The sequence below is a fragment of the Triplophysa dalaica genome, chromosome 20 (assembly GCF_015846415.1).
Source record: "Triplophysa dalaica isolate WHDGS20190420 chromosome 20, ASM1584641v1, whole genome shotgun sequence".
In the NCBI taxonomy this organism is placed as follows: domain Eukaryota; kingdom Metazoa; phylum Chordata; class Actinopteri; order Cypriniformes; family Nemacheilidae; genus Triplophysa; species Triplophysa dalaica.
Window position 1 is genome coordinate 10622622 of NC_079561.1, and position 24265 is coordinate 10646886.

At 38.4% G+C, this 24265-nt stretch overlaps 1 protein-coding gene across 1 annotated transcript in view; it reads right to left on the reverse strand.

Annotated features, from left to right (window-relative positions):
* Nucleotides 1-24265, reverse strand: part of plxnb1a (plexin b1a) — a 72614-nt gene that overhangs the window by 18006 nt on the left and 30343 nt on the right. The window contains exons 2-11 of the mRNA XM_056733995.1: nt 14603-14682; nt 12795-13896; nt 9632-9814; nt 6825-6953; nt 6541-6641; nt 6174-6306; nt 5406-5562; nt 2984-3092; nt 1634-1742; nt 44-724 (exon numbers count right to left, since the gene is read on the reverse strand). Coding sequence (XP_056589973.1) covers nt 44-724; nt 1634-1742; nt 2984-3092; nt 5406-5562; nt 6174-6306; nt 6541-6641; nt 6825-6953; nt 9632-9814; nt 12795-13896; nt 14603-14616 — 2718 coding nt within the window. The 5' untranslated portion in view covers nt 14617-14682. The remainder of the gene's footprint in view (nt 1-43; nt 725-1633; nt 1743-2983; nt 3093-5405; nt 5563-6173; nt 6307-6540; nt 6642-6824; nt 6954-9631; nt 9815-12794; nt 13897-14602; nt 14683-24265) is intronic.

The following is a 24265-nucleotide window of genomic DNA, read 5'->3' on the forward strand; positions in this document are numbered from 1 at the left end:
GGAAAGGGCCCACACAGCGCAATACCTGAGGAACCACACTCACCAGAAGAATATGATCTGCCGAGTCGGACTGGTAATCCATGTCCGGAGCAAGGGGGAAATCGGAGGAATCAAGGCCTGCCTCACCGTCACCAGAGGGGGCGCTAGCAGACGACACCGAGACGCCCGTGTCTATGAGTGCATCTATATCCAGCTCCGCCTGCGAGAGCGTCACCACCTCAGAAGACGAAGAGGGCATAACTTCACCCATTGCCCCCATAGTAACTACTTCCCCGGGTCTCAACGTAGGCAGTGTGAATTCGGCAGCCTCCTCATGGAACGAATCAACCGTAAACCCTTGTGATGGAGGGGTCAGAGTCGACGTCAGCAGACCTACCTGCACTCTCTCCTCGATCTCAGTGACGTTTTGCGAGGGAGTCGGGGGGTCTGTGGTCGTATCGCTCGACTCTGTGGTGGTAGCGGATTGGTTCGAAGAGGCAGTTGTTGCGTGGTTGTGGGTCGTGAGGTGGTTGTCGATCGGAGTTGTGGTTTCCAGAGGTGTGGTGGGGGCAACGGTCGGCTCCAGAGTAGTGGGAGCGGTCATGGAAGGAGTAGTCGTGTCAACGGCTTCGGTTGTTATGGCAACCTCGGTGGTGGGGAGGGTTGTCGTAGAGGGTGTCGCGGTGGTAAACGTGTTCGTGTCAACGTCTTTAATAGTTTGCGGCGCAGATGTGGGGAATGTAAACTTGTGTTTGGATGTACAGAGGAGGGGGGAGAAAATGAAGGGATAAATGAAATAAATAGCAACTGAAATACACAAATGCAAACTTAACTGAACAACAATGCTGATGCAAATAAATCGCAAAAATGCAAGCAAGCGTTGTGATCCAAAAAGTTTTAAAGCAATAAGGAAACATAAAAATACAACCATGGGGTTCCAAAAATGTGAAAATCTGCAATTTAATTTCTGTAACTCATTGTATATATATAATTTTGTATTGTTATAACTGTTTTTATATATATATATCATATTTATTCATGCTAAATAAATATTGTTTGGCTATAATTTTTAACTTTTAAATAAAAACATTTTTAATCTGTATCAATAATTTGTTTATATATATTATTTTTTTATTAATATTTTTATTAGGTTTCGCGATTAATTGCATCCAGAATAAAAGTTTGTGTTTACATAATACTGTATATGTTTGTGCACTGTTCATATTCATTTTATATTTATAAACACATACAAAAAAATATATATTTTTGGAAAATATTTGTATGTATATATTTATGTTTACATATTATTTAAATTATAATATATATAAAAAACATTTTTCTTTAATTTTTCACAGTGCACAGACATACATTTAGTAAACACAAATGATTATTCTAGATGCGCTTATTCGTTAACTAACCCTAATTTTTATTAGTTTGTTTTATTAATTAACAATAAATTACTAGATTGATTAAAAATAACTCATTTTTTAAACTTAAACTTAGTGAATGGATTCAGAATAAAAACTTATGCGTTAAAAAAATGCATAATACAGTAAAATACTGTAAAATGTTCTCAGACTTTTGGACCCCACTACACTGCACATCAAACACACAGATTCGCAATTTTTTTTTTTTTTTTAAAACTCAGTCTTACATATTGGTTGTAGATGATCAGGCCACGGTCACATATGGATCTGTGAGTGCAGATGTGCAGATGGATGCACCAATTACACTGCCAGCGGCTGCTTACACAACCACTACACCTAAAAACACAAGACCAACAGTTTAGTCCTCTGATCCTCAAAACCACTGACTGCATAAATGAGATCCATCTACACCCATTTAAGCTCAAAACACATAGTGAAGACAGAGAAGCTGCCCTTCATCCAAAATAGCTGAGCTATAGAATTACACACGACTCCCCTAAACTCATCAAATGACAGAGAGCTGAGTTCACATCTTTCCCACATCGCAAATCAAAACCGTGTGAGGGAGAGCCGCTCTCGGTCTTCAGGGGTGTGTGGGTGAGGGAGGATGGTCGGGCCAGAGGATATGACAGTGTCGCGGAGCGGTGGAATGCGGGAAGCAGCTGTTAAATCATCAGCCGCATGTTACAGAGTTCTGGAGATCGAGACAGCTGACCTGCCCCTCTCACGCCTCCGGGACATTCTCAAACCCACGAGAGCTTCTTACTGATGTGTGCTTTTTAAAAGTGCTCTTAACATCCTTAATATATTTCTCACTGGAATCAGGATGAAACATCAAGTGATGTCATGAGTCATTATATTTCATAATAATGATGAATACCACGCTGGCACGCTATATCATACATTTAATACTTTAAAACCGTGTTGACACCACAGATGTCACACCTGTTTTAGTACACTTGTGAGTTAGCCGCATTCACTTACATTGGACAATTCAACAAGTTCACAAATTCTTAAAGTGAACATATAATTTGTTCACAGAATACTTTTTCTATATCTTCTATTACTTCTAGTTCTTTTCTACCTTTTCTTTCCTAAGAAAGCTGTCTGTGTCTTGATCTAATTGCTTCTAGTCTGCTAAATGACTAAATGTACATAATATAATAAAGCATCTATAAAAAGGATAGTTCATACAAAAATGTCAATTCTTTCATTATTTATTCATCCTTGTATTATTCCAAACCTGTATGATTTTCTTTTTTTCTGCAGAACAAAAAAGAAGATATTTTGAAGAATGTTGGTCACCACATAACATCGACTACCATTGTATAGACACAAAACCACAGAGACATTTCTCGTAATATCTTATATTGTTCTCCACAGAAGAAAGTAAAATACATGATTTGAATGATATGACTGCGAATAAAGGACCACATTTTTATTTTTAGGTGACCTATCCCTTTAAGTATGACAAGGCTGTTTAACTTTGGCAGATTCAGTTAATATATTCAGTGTATTGCCATTATTTTAGTCCTTGACTTGTGTTAAACAAAAACACAGATGTTTGAGTGACTTACGGCAGACTGCCAGAGAGCTGCTGGACCACAGAACAATCATAGAAGGTGAAGTCTGAGACGGCTACAGTGACTCTCCGGAAGCGCAGGGACAGTCTGACACGCACACAATCTGTCAGAGAAAACAGATACTGGACATGAAGAGTCTGGATGCATGAACACCTGCCACTTTATCAACGTCACGCAAAACACACACATTGAATTGAACACGCCTCACTGAACTTATTTCAGCATTTACAACAGCAGTGCTTGAAGTGGGCCGGTTGCGTCATTGCATGGGTGATTCGCAAGACCCACAGCGTTAGCATTAGCCATTACGCTTTTTTGTTTTAAGATTGATGCTTTCCATGTTTTTGGGGCGGAGCTACAAATTTCAACAGATTGAACAATCAAACAGGGTTTAATGAATTTAAGCCAATCAAATTACAGTGGCTAAGAAGCAGTTCAGCCAATAAAACTAAAGACAGAACGTTCAGCCAATCACATTTAAGGCAGTGTGCAGGGCGCTAATGACGGTGCAGTGAGATGTGAGAAAGCAAACATAACATAGATGATAAATGGTAAGATTTCAAAGATACAAACTACTTATCTTTTGTGAATTCCACTGTTTTAAATGACAACTTAATAATGTAATATGTCTTCGACATGACATAAGTTTATAGCATATAAGGCATAATAAACAGAAGAATTCAATAGAGTGAAAAACTATTGTCACATGTAATAAAAGGACGTTTTTTTTATTTGTATTAAACATGATTAAATCAGTTGTTTGGCAAATGGTTTCGTAAATAAATAATTATGTTGCACTATCAATGTCCAAATTAGTGGTGGGCCGTTAACGGCGTTAACGCCGTTAACGCAGTGAGACTCTTTTCGCGCGATAAAAAAAATGTCGCCGTTAATCTATTCTCAAAGTTGGGTTGGGAGCTGGGTCTATACTACGCAAGCTATGATGACTTTCACCTTGATATTTTAGCGCGGATGTATACCAGCTTAACTGCACTGTACGGGCGAGAACGAGATTTTTCAACTCGCGTGATTCGCGTCATTCGCGGAAGCAGAAGCCGCCTCATCATCTCATAACCAGGGCTTCATTCGCCCGATTCGCGCAGCAAGTAGGTCTATTGCCTCTTTGCATTAACATATAATCACTCGCGCTTGACACGCCATTCGCGTTTGGTCTGAACACAACATAACGTTACTGTGAAATTACCGCATCAAACTTGACGTGCTAACATGGATGCAGCTATGAAGCCGCGGGGTTTGCTTCAGGGAAAATTTATTTTTAAGAAGCTTCCCAATAGAAACATCGACAAGACTAAGGTTGTTGGCACCTTGTGCAATGCGGAATTGGTTTAAAAAAAACATTTTCTCTCAACAGGTAGTGGTCTAGCTTCAGTTGAAACCAGTAACTTTGTATTGAGATCTAATGTATTATGGCTCCTGTATGACATATCGCTTGTTGCTCCCTCACTCTTTGTAAGTCGCTTTGGATAAAAGCGTCTGCTAAATGACTAAATGTAAATGAACTGTAGGAGCTCTTCCAGTCTCAAGTACCACCTAAACGCAAATCATCCCTTAGCTAATGCGGAAGTAAACACAAGTTCATCTTATTGAACATAATTTAATTTTCATCACCAATTATCATAGTAGAACAGCTTTCTCAAGCAGTTTGTGATGCATTTTGGAAACAGGAGATGAGCTCCTGGTCTAATGCGCCACCTGGCTTGAGAAACCCGTTCTCAAAGACTTACTTTTAGTCATTATTTGGGTAGCACACATATTCTGAATGCCTTCGGCAGAATTCAAATGAGCCATTTTAATCTAGATTAATCTAGATTAATCTTGGAATTAATCTAGATTAAAAAAAATTATCTATGCCCACCACTAGTCCAAATACAGTTTTTCCTTCTAGAAATTTAAAATGTGGTAATAATTTGCATTATGGCAACGTGCACAAGAGAATACCGGAACCTTTTTTCCCATTTCAAGCACTGTACAGTATGTAATATCATCAACATTTTTGAGGAATGGGAGAGTAATAGTGCGGAAAGCCAAAACAGAGGAAGAAATTGAAACCGGAAGATGACCATTACAGAGCGAGGGTAGGATGATGTCAGCAGGTCACTCTTGAAGTCGCAATCCGTAACATTTTTTGTAAACAAAAAAAACTGTTATTGACAGAAATTATTTATAGGTTAAGATCTTGGGTCGGATTTCATGAGAGATGTCCGTTTAACAATTTCACTTCAACCCACGTAAAGAAAAGTACAGCAATCTGCAATTTTTGGGACAAAGATGACGATATAACGGAGTTTCAACACATGTCCATGTGACATTTAAACCATCCCAATTGGTTTCATTTTCTATTCGCTTCACATGAAAACTCCCAACTGACCAAACGGTGTTTGCAGGCTTGTCTTACCATCACCCTGTGGTACAGGAGGGAGTTTGTGGGCCTCAGGTGTGGCACAGGTAACTGTGGTCCCCTGGAGAGAAGCAGCTGTTTCAGTGTCTTCAAAAAAACAGGAGTACATGTCACCCTCTGACAGGCTTGGCAAACCTGGTACATCCACAGCAATCTAAAATGGACACAAAAAAAGGTTAGCAATGGCTAAACATATTAAGGATATTTGCTTAAATTTAAAGGAATGTTTCAGATGAAACAATTTAAACTCTGTGGGCAAGGCATTAAGTCAAAACACACTACATGCTGTTTTGAAAAGTATAGCCACAGGACCTTAATGTGTTAGTGTGAGAATGACGTGTTAATATGCGAACTAATCTGCTCTGTGTATCAATTATCTGCAAATTACTGTTTACACTAAGAAAGCTCCGCTCACAGGAATGACATCAATAATGCTAAATTATAGGTTCATCTGTGTAGAACAATAGCCGTACTGCTGAAAAGACGATATACACTGTTGGGAAAAAATGATGTGATAATCAGCATTTGTCACATAAAATCATGTTATCTCATTTTAAACCAATAGCATTCCTCTGTCTATTTCCATAAGCATTAAAGCAGTGGTTCTCAAACTTTTTGGCTTAAGTACCCCTTTTTATGATTTTTTTCAAGCCAAGTACCCCTTGCCAAGACAACAACATTGTACCTTAAAATACTTTTCATTGACATCACTTTTATTTTGGGTGAACTATCCCTGTAAGACAGACATCCTTGTATAAGGAATACCTGTTTCTGTTCTCCCAGGCTGGCGTTATATTGACTCAGTGACTCCACTCTTAAACACTGATGCTGTTCATCGAAACTCCACAGCCAATGACCTTCCACCGAGCCCAACTTACAGTCTGACCGCATCCCACACCTGTCAAGAGGCACAATGTACAGTGTCACATTCATAACAAATAAAGAACATTCACGCGCAGGAAATTTTAACAATATTTTTGTTTGAAATTTGGGAAATAAAACTTTTAGTAGTTTGTGGAATTAAACAAAAATCATAATTTTGCCTAAACTATAGTAAATTATGAAAATAATTTTAAAACTGTCTTCTATTTTTCAGCGGCTGTATTTTGATCTTAATAAGCAATCAACTTACCGTCCATCAAGGACACACCAACCACAGTACGGGTCCTTGGCATCCAGACAGGAAGTGCAATCTGTGTGCTTTTCACACTCCGCCACAGGCCTCTTCTCCACCTGAACACACAACACAGCAGGGGAATAATGACACACATTCACACAGTGACACATACGTGACCTAGAGTCTTCACCCTAGTCATATGACGCTAATGAGAAAAACAACACTGAATCTTTTGCTATTATAAAAATGCAACCATAAAGTGTAAAAGATTCCCCATAGACATAAACTAATAGACTCACAGAGTTGCTGGTCATGATGTAGAGATGTTTATGTGAGGAATCCAAAAGTAAGTCGCTGTTGATGGCCGTACCCGCTTGAATGAGAACGGTGGAGTATCTCCTGACCTGTCCTGACGCGCCCACGAACACCTGCAGCACAGGACGACAGAGTTTTCAATAAGTAACCTGACGACATCTCCCGAGAACTTCCTTGAAATGTAATTGTCCATTTAAGCTTCTGAAACTACATCACATGCAACGGGACACCTTGAATATCCGAAGACGGCTGGATGTGGGCAGGTCTAACTAAAAGAGCTAAAAGTGTCTGCAGAAAAGGCTTTAGCACTTCTTAGTCCTGTTAAAGGAAAACGACGTACAAGGAAAAGGCGATGGATCTAAGAGAGCTGCCTAATCCTATCACGAGCGGGTTGATTTCAGTAAATGAGATTAGAATAGTGAGAAGCCCATCAGAGGAGCAGGTATCCTGGTGGAGAGTGTCAGACACAGAGAGCTGCTCACACACTCTGCCTATTCACGTTTGACTTTTAACGGGATTACCATCGACAAACTGCCGCCTACTGTCTATTGCAGTAGAAATCATGCATTGGTGCATTATTGCATTATTCAAGACCGAAGGTGTGTGTGTAGGGGTAGAGGAAGGGTACCTGTACAGAGGAGATATGTGTGAGAGGTTGTACAACCTACTATGAAAACTGTTTGTTTATATGTGTGTGTGTGTGTATTGTGTGATGAAACCGTGATGTGATAATCCTAGTAAAATATGTGGCTTCTGTTCATCTTGGCAGAGATCTCACACACACAAAAGGTTCAAGCGGTGAATTCAGTCAGCCCCAAAACCAGTTTGCTAAATCAATCTGCATCACATTTGAATTGTAAAAGCGAAACCGAATCGTTTACATCTTGATTTGAATAGATGCCTTGGTCCAAAGTGTGCACAACCTTATAGTTTACCTGTCGGATGATACCAACACTGCAAAAATGTAAAAATATTCAAATAAATTTCATTTAAGAACAATAATCAATGTACACATTTTGTCAGAAAACAAATCTTATTTAAATTTTATTTAAAGAATTTAAAGGATAGGTTTAGTGGAACACAAGAGCCTACGTGCTTTTTCGCAGGACACTTGGAAAAGAATGCTGATTTAAGAATATGATTTCACAACAACACTTTAAGTGAAATCTGAAAAAGTTTTTTGACTTTTGGTTGTTTACGTGACTTCTACGTTTACAAACTTTAGTAAGTATCATTTTCAAAAACTTGCATTTTGAAACCCGTTACCATTTCAATGTAAACCAAAAAAACGTACATTTGTGATCACTGTGACATCAAACGCATGGTGTATTATGCATTCAGTCTATAGATGGTTTCAGCGACAACAACTTAATCAAACATTATGTGGCCCAAACTTAACTTCCGGCAGACCTCCGCGAAGAATTAATAACTGTTGAGTAGTTTTAATTCAATTGAATACAATTAATATACAATAAAATATTAATATAATTAATATAAATTCAATAAAATAAATTGTTGTTTTATAACCAAACACAGACCAAAAGATAAATCTAGGCCAGGCGCGTGAGTCCGATGAAACGGTCTATAGGCATTTGTGAATATAACCAAAACAACCTGATCTCACGAGAATTCGTAACAATTGAGATGGGAAACTTCAATTTGTGTGAATCATATAGAAACGTACGATTATATGAAAAAATCAATCTCCTAATCCCACCAAATCATATTTTGTATTTCGTATCAAAAACATTCAAATAACATTGTACGAATTTATACAGATTAACCACAAAAAGTATAAATTAATCTGGGATTATGTTGACGAAAACAATAATGGTGGCCTACAGGACTATATGTTATGCTACTCAACAAATTAAGTTAGCTGCCAAAGGATTTTAAAAAGTGCTTTGGGGTTAAATATGGGTATGCATATCTGCACACGGTTGTAGTGCGTGTTTACAAAATGACATCAACTATTTGACTGGCAAGCATAAAACAAAGTTTTTACACATTTTCAGAAATGTGTCGTGTGATCGTAAAACGTTTTTTAAAAACGTCAAGGAAAACTTTTCAGTGTTTTACTGCATTATTGTTGTGTAAACGTACCCTTACACTGCCCTTCAAACTGTTGCGAAATGCGAATATGGCCAGATACAGAAGAAGTAATACAAGTCTCGCCTAGCGTCTTGCATCATGCCCGCTTGCATATAGGGAGCCATGAGCACCCGTATCACTCCCCAATTTTGTCTTTCGCTTTCTTAATGCATCGTTTGCTTTTCTCTTCATAAATGTCATGGATGCTTATGAACAATGACGGCGACTTGCCAAAATATGTCAAATAGCAAAGAACAGTTATTGACTGTCATAGGGAGGCCTTGAGTTATCCAAACACGTCTTTAAAACTTCGACCTCTCAGACACGCATGTACTTGTCGTTTCCTACATGCATGGACGTTTATTTGTTCGATTTCAGCACAAAAGGGTCAAAATGAGACTATGTTTGTCTCTGGGCCATCAGCCTTCACTATAAATACTGCTTTATATAGCAATGTTTGCGGTGAAGGCTTTTCTGTGGTCCAGCTGAGGAAACACAAAAAACCCTGCTGTTTCAGCACTATCATGGCTATGACACATTCACCCGGTGGGCAAAATCTCTTTACTGTTTAAGTAGACAGATAATATTACCATATTAAGTGGACTTATATTTCCCTTGCGTTCTACAAAGTGCACTATAAACGCAAAATAAATAATTCTGAGAAATGACCAGTCACACAGTTCACGTTGGTGTTAAATACCTTATGTAAATTGCCTTTGGAGTCACCCAGGAAGACAATGCTGTGCCGCTCCTTCACACTGACGGCCACAGAGGTAAGACGGGTTGACGGGTTGTACAATACCGCTTCAGCTTCAACCGGCTCCCGGCTCGCCATTGGACTGGGGGTGTGATCTGAGCCGCAAGGGTAAGCATTCAGGGTGTTCTGGTAGACACAAAAACATGTTTTCATGACAAAACCATCGTAACATAATCCAGTTTCTTCTTGTGCAATCTTAAATTCAGACTGGGTGTCTTTTACTGTAATTCTCAGACGATTACCTCAAGGTTGTGCAATCCTCTTATTTTAGAAAAGAAGATTAAATGAAGATTATCTTTGTTTCATACTAGGATAGCAAGGCTGCTCCCTTTTTTAAGTACAACACATCAAATCCCCTCCAGAAGTCTACTCTGACAGACATGCTTTCCTTTTATTATAGGAGTTGATGTGAGTTTTTGTTAAGTATACATTTTGGGAGCATTATAGTGGAAATCATGAGAATGTGTCAGAATGTTTATGACAAACAAAAAGTGTCATGTGTTTGGGTAGTGGCGTTTACAGTTTCAGTATAAACCAATTTAAAGCAACACTATGTAGTTTTTCGACTTTAAAATAACATCTCTAAAATGATTTCAGTCGTAAAACAACTCTTATCTGGACGAATTCTACTGTCGCTGCTACCTGAGCAGCCTCATAGTGGATACAACCAAACTCTGTAAATTCGGTGTTTCAAATAGTTTCCAAAAAACGTTTCTGCGTCCGCCGGTTCATTCAGCTTAGTAAACAAATTCACGTGTATTTCGCTACCCACGGGGAAGCTTATACAACGACATTATTAATGATACTGGTAACAGACAATTGTGCTTATCAACCGCATGGGAGAACCATGAGAAAAAGTTCTTTAGTGTTGCTTTAAATGACGTCTTTATCTAAAAGCTTAAACTAATTTAAAACTGCATTTTGATTTATCACGGTAAAATCTACAACACAATTCTACAAATTCTACAAATCTACAACAATTGTTTATGCAGCAATTAATTGTAAATGCAGCCATTAATAATAACTATATAACAATAAACAGTAATCTCCATTCTCTTTCATGTATATACTTCCACCACCATATCCCAAAAATGCTCACTTCCAGGTACATACAGTATGTATATTTAACAAACATGACAAATCTGTTCTGATAACTTGTATAAATAAATAAATACAATTTTGTCATGTTTGTTGTTGTCATTAATGTATAGTAGAAACAAGTAAACATGCAATTCATTTTCATTCCGTTTCAACAGCGCAAAGTATATGTGATGTAAAAATGTAAATAAGCAAAGGCAGATTCAAACTCAAGCCAATAACGTCAACACTCATTGTCACGCATCTTTCTCACAACTAGGGCTGTAGCGATGCATCGATGACCTCGACATAAATATTTCGTGGATGTCATATTTTTGAATCGCAGTAGATCGCCCCACACACGTGGGAGACCAAAAAATGGGTATGGGAATACTTCAAAATTAGTCCCAAACGTAAAGGTGTCGTTATTTGCGCTCTTTGTCAAATGGAGTTGGCATACCACGCCAGCACAACAGCAATGTCGGAGCATCTGAAACGGAAGCACCCATTGTCACTCGTGAAGGAGAGAAAAACAAGTACTAACGTTGGCTAAATTAATAACATGTTTGTGTAGTGTAGCTTGAGCTCTGTGCACTTCGGTGGTGCTAGCTAACTATCTAAGATCTCTGTGCACTTTGTTCCTGCTAGGTAGCTACTGGCGCCTAGACCGCTGTGTTTAGCTAACGTTAGTTATCATCTAATGTTGGCTTGAATGGAAGCTAGCTTACGCCTTAATAGGTTAGTCTAGCACCACCAAATTGCACAGTTGCTAGATAGCCACATTAGCATTCAAATAAATTAATCATAGCATAGCACTACAATGAGGTTAAGAGTAGATTTAAAATAACCCACAGTCATAGCTGTTCTTCTAATATGCATTGCTTTCGTGTTTTCTAGGACAAAGCAAAGAACCTTGGCGTCCTGTCCTGAGAAAGAGATGCAATGCACTCAAAATATACGCAAAAACAGGAATTTTCTATTGTGTTAAACACTGCACAGTGGTTTTTTTTGCACTACAACTTTAGATTTTTTTGAACAAGAGAGTTATGCTGGTACTGTAAAGAGTAAACAGGCTGGTCTTCTCATTTTTACACTCTACATTTTTTTCGAGAGGGACCCACCCACATTTTATTGATTGTATATTAAGAATTTTTGTACAAAGTTACAACACAGCTATCTTCCCTCAGAACATTTGTAATACATATTTTATTGCATTCATATTATTCATAATACATGTTGAAAGGACAAGCGTAAACATGCCTTACTTCCTATTTTGTGTTTCACCAAAGAAACAAAGATAGATTTACAGTGACATTAGACTGAAGTTACATTTTCATGTTGGATAAACTATTTATTTAACTGGCAAATCTCTCCTCAATTCTTCTGATGTCTTCTAGACATCTAACCCTCCTCATTCCTCCTCCCCACCCCTTCAACTAGCAAACATCAATAGGGTTATTTAGGCGTGTGTGTTTTATTGTTGAGCGGGCCAGGACTGTGGATGTTAAATGAATGAATGGGCAGATACAAAAAGGTCATGAAAAGGTTTTGTGCCTGGGTGCCCACATCCATGAGGTCTGGGATTTGTCCGGGGAGCCTTGTTAGAAATAATGCAAGTTAGTTACGTCTTATGCTCCTTAAACGCTACAATATAATTAGCTCAAGACAAGACAGACAGGCTGATATAAGCTAATGTGATTTGCCTGAGAATTAAAGCGTTGTTTTGGAATGAGGATAAATGTTTGTTTGAATACTATGCTAGAAAAAGATCATGCGCTCCAGTTCTCTAGAGTTTCATTGTGGTCATCTTTTTATTTTCCCAGGCTTTCCTATTAAAGTCGAAGTACTGTGAGGATCATATGGAAACACTTGACTCTAAAACGTATTTATGTGGATAGTTTATGTCTATAATGTTATAAATGGTTCACAGAAGAAAGAGTCATAAACAGGTTTTAACTGAAATCAGAATAAATTAATGATGACAGTTCAATCAAAGATACTATTTTAAACGATATTTGCATTTACTCACCGTTGGCAGGTTGGCACAGCTGGATTTAACTTCGTATTCGATGTATGCCACCTTGTTGCCCCTTTTCTCCCCATCCTGCGTGTAGCACAGATCTCGAGTCTCATCAATACGATGGTCCACCTCATCCAAATTGTACAAGCACAACGCCGAATCCTCACTTGGTCCACTAGCACCACTAACCGCAGTCGAGAAGACTCCCAATAAAACTTGCGAGGCTACGTTATCCTTATCACCCACTTGTGCCCCCTGGAGGAGATTGTAGTTCTTTCCCGTCGCACCCGAGCGGCACGTCAGCGGAACTTCGACGTAGGAGTAATACGCCTGGTCGTCAAGACACACCCGTGCCACGTACGTATGATATTCCCTTGTAGCTTTCAGGTCACGCCTAAAGAACAAGAAGTAGACATGGTTGCGTCGCGCAAATGTAGCAACGAAATTGTGATCGTATTCCGAGAGCCGGCCGGCGACAGCGAGTTTGGCGGTTTCCTCGTAGGAAAACACAGGCTCTGTTAAAAGTTGTCGAGTGGAGACCGGCGGGTGACTGCTGGTGTAGCCTCGACCCACATACAAAACTGGATCTTTGTCATGCGGCCGCACTACAAGTCCAACTGTTGAAACGGTCGGGTCGTTAGCCGCTACGTACTGAGTGTCAACAGGTCTCTCGGTAGAGAAAAGAACCTTGTTCACATTTTCGAGACTGCGTTTTTGGCAGGTGCCCTGATGCACACTACCACAGGTGATGAGCTGGAAGGAGTATGGATCCACCAGCAGCAGTTTGTTGTGGTTGTTCACAAGTCCAGCCTGAGGACAATTCTCCTGCGTCACCGGAGGCAGGCAGTATTTACTATCTCTGACCGGCCCCGTTCTCTCATCCACTTCAAGACGGAGGCCATCGAGACCGGAGAGCTGGAACAGATGATCTCGTGCCCCCACGTAGACCGTCCCTATGCTGGGGTCAGGGTGCAAGGCAAGGTGTTGGAAGACCGTCTCATTGGATGAGAAGCGAGGATAACTGCTATAGACCCTTGGGGCTCCCAGAATGGCTAGGAGGAGGGACTGAAGCAGGGTGATGATGAGGGCCATCCCATGCACTGCAAAAACACTGAACAAATGAAGTGTGACAAAATTAGTATTATAAGAGCTTAGAGCAGAACTCTGCACATATTATACAGTAGGCTGTTGGTATACACTGCCTGTCACGTTTAGGGTAAGGATCAATTACTCCTTTATTAATGTTATATATTAAGCTCATTTAAACTGTGGCGCAATGGGTATTATGATGTCAAAATAAATCAAAATATATTTAGTCTGTTTTAGTGTAGTCACTTAATGGCAACCTTCCAGCAACGTGAAACCAACAAGGAAGTGACTTAAACTTCAATTAATTGAGTGGCTGCAGGAGACTGGTTGTTAAAATAGTAAAAATGTTACAGCAGAATTTTTTTTACAGCCTGGTATAAAAAGTGTTTTTGGTCCATAAAGACGGTTCCGAAGTGACAACATAAACAAACGTTACTGCGCATGCGCAACGGATGCACTTAACCTATGGTACATATTCAAAAACAATAGAGTGCCTGTAGATTGATTCTGATAACAAGGGAAAAAAACGAGAAGAACCGTTACTTGGCTAAACTTGTCTCTCCAATATTTTGAATCTAGACTGCGATATCAAGCTCAACTGCTTGATGTCAATGTACCATATGTCCAAACTACAGGACCCATTCAACAAGTTGTTAATTTAATACACATAATAACAACATTCATGAAAAATGTCATACCAAAGCAATGTCAAAAAAAAATACACCCACCATTTGTCAGACATGCAAGGTTCAGGAGGCTGCAGTCCCTTTGGTTATCCAGTGGCATAGCACATGCCTGTGAAGTCAGTCTGTGAAGACAAAAAACATTCAGATTAGCTCTTAACACAGTCCAGCGTTGAGCAATAAAGACATGAAGCTTAATGCCGCTGTGAGACACAGCTGTTGAGCTAAGCAATCCCTCCCTGACAGGAAATTGGATGATTTAGACCCTAAGTCACCGACGAACCCCTAATGCATTACTCTGCATAGATTGGCAGAGATCCTGTGCGAAGACTTGGAAAACTGTCGATGACGTTTTAAATGAATAAGATGTGATTAAAATGAGGCCATTATGAGATCTTCATGCAATCCAAGATGACCTAAACAATCAATACGAGGAATGTGAAATAATGCGATTTGATGCTGGAATGACTTGTCTTATGGCTCAGCATGCCCATTGGTTCATATTTTCTCTAAGTGCACCATCATTTCTTGTATTTCACATATTTATTTGCTTTCTACCAATCAGTTTCTCTTTTTACAAGTCGATGTGGAATAAACCGGAGCTGTCTGCATCAGAGATGATCGCAAAAAGAGGCAGTGAGAGAATATTACGGGGGTAATGTGGAATAAAATAGAATGAATCACTTGATCTGAATATATCAAATTGATGGAAATTGATAACCTTATTACGAAGGAAAAGAACATCATTTCATCTGAATCTAAATAGGTTTGAAGTTGTAAGTGTTTGTGCATCAGCATGACTCAGTTAAAGGAGCAGCTCCAGAATTGTAAGCCTGTGCTGTGTGCTAGATTCATGTTTATTTAAGATTTGTGGACTGACCATGTGAACCGTGAACTGTGTAAACATCAAACTGATCTGGAACATGAACTCACACAGAGTGTAAATGCTAAATGCTTTGCCTTTTCATTTGAAAAATCATCACACCAGTGATTTCAAGACGTGTTAGACAGACCCAAATGCACACTAAAATGGAAATCAAACAAGATTATTCAAGGTTCATTTTTAACCTTGAAGAAATTTAGACCTTCTTATTTGAATGATGTGTAAGGCCATCTATGTTAACTTGATTTGCAACTCATGAGCTATACAATACAGTCAGTATTTTTTGCAAGTGTGGGCTGCGAGTACATTTATTTGTTTGGTTAGAGGAAAAAAACGATTGGGGTCAAATCATTATCGGTTAACCTGTAATTTAATCCTGTAATTTATCTAAAAATCCATCGAGTCAATTGGAAAGCTTGCAATATGGCTCGGCGCAGACTGGCCCTGTCAGCTTTAGTAGGTTTTGTACGATAATAGTACTATGACCATAAATAATTATTAAAAAAATAGTTTGATAAACTTTCTAAATTTAACAGAATAGACAGTCCACACAATGTGAAAGACCAATATATCCAGGAAGAGGGAACAATTCAGTTGGGATCACTTTCAGAGCAATTTTTCCCAGATGAATGATAAAACATCCAAATCTGTTCCAACTTTTAAAGGCTAAAGTATATAAAACTTTAATAATATTGTTGTTTTTAGGTCTAGACAGCAATACATGTATCCTTCTTGGCGTGGATGAGTTTTAATCGATTAGACTAAAATTTGTGAATTGCAGTTATTTCTATTGATTGGATGACATTTCCAAAGCACTTTTCAGTCCTTTCCATTTGTTAACAGATTTTTGAGGTGGGTTTCAAAAAACACTTACGTTTTACCCTGAAAAGCTCTACAGACAGAATAACTCAACCTCCACAGTCAGTGAACAGCTAACAGAATAATAGAAGCTTGTTAGACTGAATGCTTTTAAATCTTTACTAGAATAGACATGCAGGTGGTGTTGATTTAACACCAATGACAGTTAAGACCCACACAATGCAGATTCTCCTCTTCACAAACCACTCATAGAAAATGGGGAGGGAGGGAGGGAGGGAGCGAATGAGAGAGAAGGAGGGTAAGTGAGAGAGAGACAGAAAGATAGAGTAATGTGAGAGGGGATTTGAAAATTGAAAAACTTTATTTATAATTAACTAGGCACCAACAACACACAATACAAAGTTAATAAATATAAAAAATAAAGACATAAAGGTCACATCCACACAAAGCCAGAGCTTTCCCCTATCCAGTATTTTTTATCCTTTTCACATCCTCGCCTCAAGAAATATACGAAATAGAAATATAACCGCTAAACCGATGTAGCATACACACCAAATTGGTATGAGGTGCTGTGATGCGCCACAGAGATCGGAGAAGAAGATTTGGAGCATTCACGTAATCTTTGCGTGCTGGGGTGATGACATCATCATTTTAGAAAATATACGGATTGGCTGTACACAAGATAACGCAAGGGTGGCGTTTTCAGGTTTATCCACTCTGGGACCCGGTTTCAAAATACGATTCAAAATTTTTACATATACAGCTAAACGTGTCTCCATGTGGATGGCCTCAACGTGAGCGAGAAAGAGAATTCGTATATTGAAAAAAAAATTGCTATCAACTGTACAACAACAACAACATATAATACAAAGTAAATAGATACAGAAAATTATATTGACAAAATAAATAGTGAAAGAGGGCAAGTCAGAGAAAAAGACAGACCCACAGAGTGAGAGTGAGTGAGTGAGTGAGTGAGTGAATGAGAGAGAGTAAGAGGATTCAACACAAGAATGTCAAGCTCTTCAGTGTGAATTAAAGGAGAGAACTGTGAGCAGGCCCCTGTGAATCGTCCCCGTGCTGAAGGGAGTGTATTGTTTGGAAGGGTTCCCAGGGGCATAGACGCTAAGACTGGCATGGTAACGCAGGGCCTGCGAGGCATGCCTCACACAGCCACGGGGAGAGGAGACTGACCCCTCTGTCTCTCCGGGAGGGGTTGGCAGTGACCCCACACTTTTACGGCCTCCAACAGAATGTTACGCTGTCACGCCTCATTGGACACGACAATGAACATGAAAAGTTGCCACTCTGGATGATTAGGAAAGCTATTTATCCATCTCAGGGGACAATGCTGCCATTCACCAACCAGAATAAGCAGCGAAACATAATTCACAACGTCGAGACGTCTTTTCGGATATCAAACCGATGGCGTTAGCCTCTCCGCTAAAACAGATCTGTCTGTGAAATGTAGCGGGTGTCGGGAACAAACGTCGGTTTCATTTCGACATTTTCGAAAGGCGTGAGAAGAGAAATAGATGGGATAGAGAGGAGGGAATGAGGGGAAATGAGAGACAGATTAAACCTGAGCATTATCATGAGACGGATGTTATAAATAGACCTCTTAGACACGGAGGGTACTGGAGCATTACAGCATACTCTACATTCCAAACGCTATTGTTGACCTTTTCATAGTCATGTGAAGTCACCATCAGCATGAAGTCTGGTCTACTTTGTCCGGTCCCTGTTTATTCTGGCCAGGAACTACGTGAACGAAAGGCTCTTTGAGTAGGAAGTACTACTCAATCTAAAATCACAACAAGATTGAGTTGTTTATAACGTTCATTTGAAAAAGCACCACTCGTCAAAAATCATAATTATAAATATTTTTTATTATCATGAAAATACCTGAAAAGGTTTGAAGAACAGCGATAGAAAATCACCATTGGCATTTCCTGGAACTACAGCCGTGTCCCAATTTGGGGGCTACAACCTTCTAAGGTCGCGGATTTAATAATGAGGACTTGGTCTTCAAAGCATGTAGTCTCAACAGTCCAAGCAGCGAACTGAAATGAGATGGCCTAGCCTCGCAGAGGATTTCCTAATTTCGTCAACTGGTGCTCCTATTGCGTGGTGACAGCAGCAGGACATAGCAGAGACGTTTCTGACTTTTTTTAACAAATACGGAGCCAGAAAAATTATATTTTACTATAGAGAATATGACACATTTATGTAGATTAAAACAGTCCAACAGTATATTAAATGAACCAACCTTCGAAATTAAAACACAATAATGCAACAATATTGTTAATAAACAACATCATATTTAGGGATGCACCGATGCTACTTTTTCCTTTCCGATCCGATTTCGATATCTGAATTCTGCGTATCGGCCGATTCCGATTCTGATCCGATACTAGCAGTGTTTTTAATGATCAAAGTAGACTTGCATATTTTAACTTTTATTGCCAGAGGTGGATAGTTAAGCATGTTTACTTTCAAGTACATTTTGAAATATCTGTACTTTATCAGAGTACTTTGGACAAAAAATGCTTTCCTACAGTAGGCTATGAAGCACATCATACTTATTCCACTACAGTCCATAAATAAATGTTTTTTTTTACTTTAAATCCATGAGTACATTAAAATCTACCATTTTCCTTTACTTAAGTATTTTTACTTAAAAGTATGATTTTTTAAATGTAATTAAAGTGCTGTATTAAACTTAAAAATACATTCAAAACAGAAATGTGGTCTCATAAAGCACAGATACTTACAAAATGTTTAACAAATAAATCTCTGTTTATTACACAAAGCTATCACAATATAAAAGTCTCCAAACTCGCTTATTCACATCCTGGACACAAAATGATGCGCTTAATACATTTGCTTCTACGTTATTTAAAGTCATGCGCATTGGACGCAGAATGATGCGCTTAATGCACCCGCTTCACTCACGAGCATCCCGGATAGTGATGATCCTGTTGTCGCGGGGATCTTTGCTTCCCAAGTTCAAAACAGTTATAACACAAAGAGAAGAGATTTGTTATGTGTTTAAATCATAGAACATTGAATCCATCCTAAAGTTAAAAGTGATGTATAAATGACGCATAACATAGACCGCTTCCAGTGCTTGAATCTAATAACGTTACACTCAGCGAGTACAGTCTCCGGCAAAATGCATTTTAAACAAAACCACAGTCTACTAACTAGTGATTATGAAGAATATTGAAAACTTTGGAACGAGTAACGTCCTGACTGTTCCCGGACCCACACATGCTGGATTGAGATTGACAGATGACCGCACCAGCGGAGGTCAGAGTTTTTTAATTATGCTATATTGGTTTATTCCTCGCATAAAGCTATCAAAATACATGACATCGAAAACAGTGCATGACAACGTTTATGGTAATTTCCTGATAGATAGTCCTATATGAAGCTTTAGAGTAACATCCACGGGTATCGCAACAGATCGGACTGAAGAGAACCCGTCAGTCCGATACCCGATCCAGCAAAAAAGACCCGGATCGGCCCCCATTCCGATCCAGAGTATCGGATCGGTATTAAAACACTGAAATTGGCCATTTTTGTGAATTAGATAGTTTCATTTGACTCAAGTTTTGAATCAATTTCAAACTTTAGGCACAGCAGTGCAGTGTTTCTAATGGGTTATTTAGTGTCAACTCAACCAAAGTTTCCTTGATCAATTTGAAGATTTTTTTTACAGAAGCAAGACCAACATTGGTAGTGATGAAAGCCAGAAAATGAAATGCAACAAAATATTAGTAATAGAGCAGTCCACGCATTCATTGATTGAAGTAAAAATGTCAATTTTATTTTAAATGTCTGTTAATAAAATCTGTTAACTTGGCACTCTTTGATGAATTTAATGCCAATAGTGAATTTGCATGTCGGTAACTCAAGAAATGTGGGTTAGGATACCTTAATGTCCTTTCAGATTATTTTATTCAACTTTTCTTTTGGAAACAAATTCAAAGTCCCTATATGGTTTGGAAACAAAAAAAAATAAGTCCCTATATGTTTCAGTCCTACAGATATAAAGATCTGTATGTGGCTTTATTAAAAAAACTCCTAAAACGTAACATTTTCAGTCGTCAAAAACTAAATGTGGGCCATTTTGCAAAAATCTTGTACTTCAATTATTTTCCAGAGAAATGAATTTGTTGTCTATAGAACAAATAATGCTGAAACTATAATTTCTGACTTCTGAGAAGTTGAAAGTTCTGGTGCAAATTTGGGCATAAAAAGTGAATAGACTGATGTGGTTTCAGTTTGTTATTTGCCAATTGAAATTACAATGCATTTAGTTTTAAACAAGTTTTTGACAGATTCCAAAAAAAAAAAAATGTTTACAACAGGTGGTGGAGTCAATTTGTCAGTGTGCTTATCTTACACTGCAATGGACAATCTAAAAAGGAATACATTAAATATTCACAACTATTTGTGGAAATTATTTAATGAATGGAGCACACAAAAATATGTGACAAGCAAGCATAAAATTTGTCTTATCCCTATAACAGTTGCGTAATCGCTATAATCGCAATTATTTATTAAACAATTAATTGTCAGCCAAATGTTATTATTGCGACAGCCATTATTGTTCGAGTAGTATGTTAAGTGACACCGACTAGCTTCTTTTTTCTATGTACGTAGAAATTGTATCTATTGTATGTAGAAATCACATTAACAGACACAAACTAATTAATAAATGACTTTGTAATCAGAATTCTTGACATGACAAAAGAGAACGTACATTTCTCCTTGGAAACATCTACTTAACTGTCTTTGATGGGCCCTGATTTCACAAACTTTGGCAAATGACTTTGTTTCCCATTGGACTGATTAAAAAAACCTTTGCACCCAACAAGCAGAACTGCACAAAGGCAGCCAATCAGATTAGAGCTTGCCAGATCGAAAAAGTGCTTGGCATTTTTTGCTGCAATAAGCATCAGATGGTCGGTGAATGGACCGTGGGCGGCATGGGAGGCTGCAACTAACTTTCACGTTTCACACAGGTCTGTGGAAGTCAACCATCTGTCATCTCATTTCAGAATAACATAAGTCACCATGAAGTTATCTTTTGGGGGTTGAGGGGGTAGAGTATATTAGAAGCAGATAGGAGGATAAGAGGAGAAAGGTCATTCAAGCTGCACAAAATTGCAAAATTATGCATTTGTTTGCAACAAATAAAATATAAAAATACACAAACTGATTAGTCTTAAAACATAATCATATTGCATATCGTATATTGCATGGTTTTGAAAGTAATGTCTGGCCCACTTCTTCAAGCACACAAGCTTCCCATGACAGCTAGACTCTCGGCACTATTAATATATCAGCATTGTAAAACCACTGATGTCATGGTTACAGATCAGGTGGAGTCATTGTACCATAGTCAACAGAGATTCTCACCAATTTCTCACTGTGTCTGTCTGTGTCTGTCTCCGTCACGATATGGTCTCTCTCTTTCACATGCTCCACCATCACAGTTGGCACAAAACATTGCACAAGAGTTTGCGGCTCTCAATGTGGCAGTGTGTTGACAGAAAGCAGCACAAAAACTGCCACATAACTGATTATATCATTCAGTAACTGGCTGTTTTCTAGAAACGACAAACCGCACCATGGCAACATAACCTTATGTAAGATGAACATTTCACTTGCATGGTTTGGTAAATGCATTAGAGGCCTTATGGACCATTTGTTGAAAATGGTGAGTCAAATAAATTTGGGTGTTGCAGGTGGAAACACATCAATGTACAGTAGTTGCCAAAAGTAAATTTATGCCGAAGTTCGGGGGGAATTTATGCAATATTGGGTTTTAAAGGAACAGTTGACCCAAAAAAAAAACGTTGTCTTCATTTACTCACCAACAAGTGGTTCCAAATCTGATTCTGATTCAATGTATTTGTTCTGTTGAACACACAAAAATATATGTTGAAGAATGTTGGACAGCAAAAATTTCTGGGGCACTTTTGACTGCCATTGTTATTTTCTATGTTACTCAATGTCCGCCAAGAACTGTTTGGTTAGAAGCATTCTGTGCTCATATGTAAATGCACTCACTGACTACAATTTAATCTGTTATTAATATGTGTCGACCACCTTTGTAATAATATTTTATAAACTTTACCTGTCTGCTAAACCCACTGGTTCTTTTCCTCCGCCATCTTTGTCAAGCTGTTTAGCTGAGATTAAAGATTGGCTCTCAGCAAACTTCTTGAAGGTAAATGGCAATAAAACTGAGCATCTGCTTGTTGGCAATAGGTCTGTTGTGTCTAAATCTAATTGCTTTTCCCTTTACGTTGACAATACTGCAATCTGTCCGTCCGTTCGGGTTAAACGTTGGGTGTCATCATGGATAGCACACTATCTTTTAAAGCTCAAATTAACAATATCACGCAGAGTGCATATTTCCATCTGCGCAATATTAACCGTCTCCGTCCCTTTCTTTAAAATAGTAATACTGCAGTTCTTATCCACGCACTAGTCCTTCACGTATCGACTACTGCAATGCTCTTCTCACAGGTATTCCCTCCAAATTGCTACATAAGCTTCAATCGGTTCAGAATTCTGGAGACCGTGTTCTCTCTAGAACACCTTATACTGAGCACATTTCTCCAGTTCTCCAGCAATTGCACTGGCTTCCGGTTAAACATAGAGTTGAATTCAAAATCTTGCTACTCACTTATAAGGCACTTCATAATCTTGCACCACAATATCTTACTCAACTTCTTCATGTTTACACTCCGTTACGTGCACTCAGATCTTCATCCTCAATTTCTCTTGTGATACCTCGGATTCGACTTACTACTATGGGTGCCAGATCTTTTAGTTATGCTGCTCCCCGCCTATGGAACTCTCTTCCTCTTGATGTTCGCAATAGCGAATGCTTGTTGACTTTTAAAACGCGTCTTAAGACAAATCTTTTTCAACAGGCTTTTTTTAACCTTTTAACATGATTTTTTGAGACTTTATTGCACTTTATATGTATATGCTGTTTGTTCGTTGTGTGTTTTGTTTTATGTAGTGACCTGTATATTGCTTGTGAGGTGACCTTGGGTGTTCTGAAAGGCGCAATGAAATAAAATGCATTATTATTATTATTATTATTATAGTCATCTGACCGGACTGTCTTTATAAACTTTGAAAATATTTGCGTTTTATTTTGTCAAGCCTGCTTAAATTCTTCTCAAAGCTAGTTTTGGTTTATACCGCAAACATACCAAAGCAACATGCATACAAAATATTTAATGATTTTTAATAAAATATTGGAAAAGAGCGAGTTTATGTCACTTTTTGCCACTCCTGTGTGCTTTCTGGGGTTATACTGCAGACAACTATTTCTCTTACATGACTGCGTAAATTCGTAAAGTTTTTAACAGCGGCAATCTATAACTTTTGCCTTTATATTTCCATTTTGTATCAGTTTGAAACATAAAACTACAAATTACTTTACGTTTTTATTATGTGTGTAGAAGTCAAATGACAACAAACTGACATTTCAAGTGTATTTGTACCAAACAATTCATTATTATAAGTTGTAAATTGGGGTAAGTTAAAGAAACAGATTTAAACACTGTTTTTATTTGATCTATAAGCAACTTTTGTTTATTTTTAACAATTTTATTTAATTAAAAATTGCTATCATTTTAAATTTTGAGGTGGACTAAGCCTGTTATTTTATTCAGGTCCCTTTGAAGTGGTCAACAAAGCACACACCAGAACTAAAGATGGATTCTTGGCTTGTGTGAAGGATTACTGGATCCTGGGCAGCTCTGCAATTGTAATTCATGGCAGCTGCCAAACAGACCACCGAAAAAAACAACTGGACACAGATCAAGAAAGGAAGGAAACAAAACCAGTGGTTGTAGATGAGGTCAGAGATGGAGGTCAGCTGCCAAGATTAATCGCTGAAATGATAGACAATTAAACAAACTACATTCAGGATTTGGCGAGCCAATCTCGCCCAGCGCTTCAGGAATCAGTTG